We start from the raw sequence: 1,058 nt of genomic DNA, 5'->3' as shown, positions 1-1,058 counted from the left end.
CCTCCCTACTCACCACACCTGATATACACTATCCCCCACTCTCCCCCCCACCCCATCCCCTCTAACTGAACTGACCAGGCTTGGGGCAGACTGTTCTCCTTGTCCCTGTGGGAGGCCTTCCTCAGCTTGACCACGTCCCCGTCCGAGGAGAGCGCGCTGGACAGAGTGGACAGATGACCGTCCGTGGAGCTGACCAGTGAGCGTGGGGCTGTCACGTGCTTGGAGCCGGCAGATTGGGTCAGGCCGCCCAGGAGGGAGGGTTCGCTGGCTGGTAGGGGGAGAAGACAAGAGATATAATCTGTGTTATATATTTGTGTATACAAGTATACGAAATTGTTTCACTGTTTCAGGAAGCAACATCCCTGCATTCTGGACATGTCCATTGATGCTCCGTTGTAATATACGAAAGTGACAGGCAAATTTCATTCTTGGACAAACAATGTGGAAACAAGCATTTTGTAGAATATTGTATCAACAGGCAAGTTTGATGGAAAGAGAGGCAGAGGCGGACAGAGAGAAAAGATACTGGAAAGATACTGGAAAGTTGACAATATGGCTGGGAACAGCAAGAACAACAGACACCATCGCTGCAACGCAAGACAGATTGAAGTGGAGGTCCATGATCGCCCACGCCAGTCGGCAAGGCACCGGATGATGATCATGATGGTGTGTACAGATTATTATTTAATACACGGAGAGAGAGGAGGGAGGGGCGAGACAAGAGAGAGGAGTTTACATTACACGCAATACACAGGGACAGGGGTGGAGGGAGGGAGGGTTCGCTGACTGGGTGAGGTTTTGGAACAGGGTGTGAAGGGTGTATTAATTGTTCGGGGTAGGAATTCTGTCACCATCTTCCCCATTTCCACGCCCTTCCACAGACACAAGAGGACATCAAGCCACAAAGAACCGGGTGCTTTTCAATAAATCTGTATGTAACATAGGAATTCGCCGTTACCTGTAGTCCAACCAGACTGCCCGAGACCGTCTACCGGTTAATGAAGCTATGAATTCACAAACCGAAGACAAAGAAGCAGAGATGATAATACTATCCCCCC

The 1,058-nt window shown here is 50.0% G+C and overlaps 1 protein-coding gene across 1 annotated transcript in view; it reads right to left on the bottom strand.

Moving 5' to 3' along the window:
• LOC106013810 (disks large-associated protein 4) overlaps positions 1–1,058 on the bottom strand; it is a gene marked incomplete at its 3' end in the record, with an annotated part of 10,340 nt that overhangs the window by 2,591 nt on the left and 6,691 nt on the right. Inside the window, 1 exon segment of the mRNA XM_013090495.2 lies at positions 82–268. Coding sequence (XP_012945949.1) covers positions 82–268 — 187 coding nt within the window.

The sequence above is a fragment of the Aplysia californica genome, unplaced genomic scaffold (assembly GCF_000002075.1).
Source record: "Aplysia californica isolate F4 #8 unplaced genomic scaffold, AplCal3.0 scaffold01304, whole genome shotgun sequence".
Lineage (NCBI taxonomy): Eukaryota > Metazoa > Mollusca > Gastropoda > Aplysiida > Aplysiidae > Aplysia > Aplysia californica.
The sequence above is the reverse complement of the archived record's forward strand: the minus strand, read 5'-3'. Positions and strand labels throughout refer to the sequence as shown.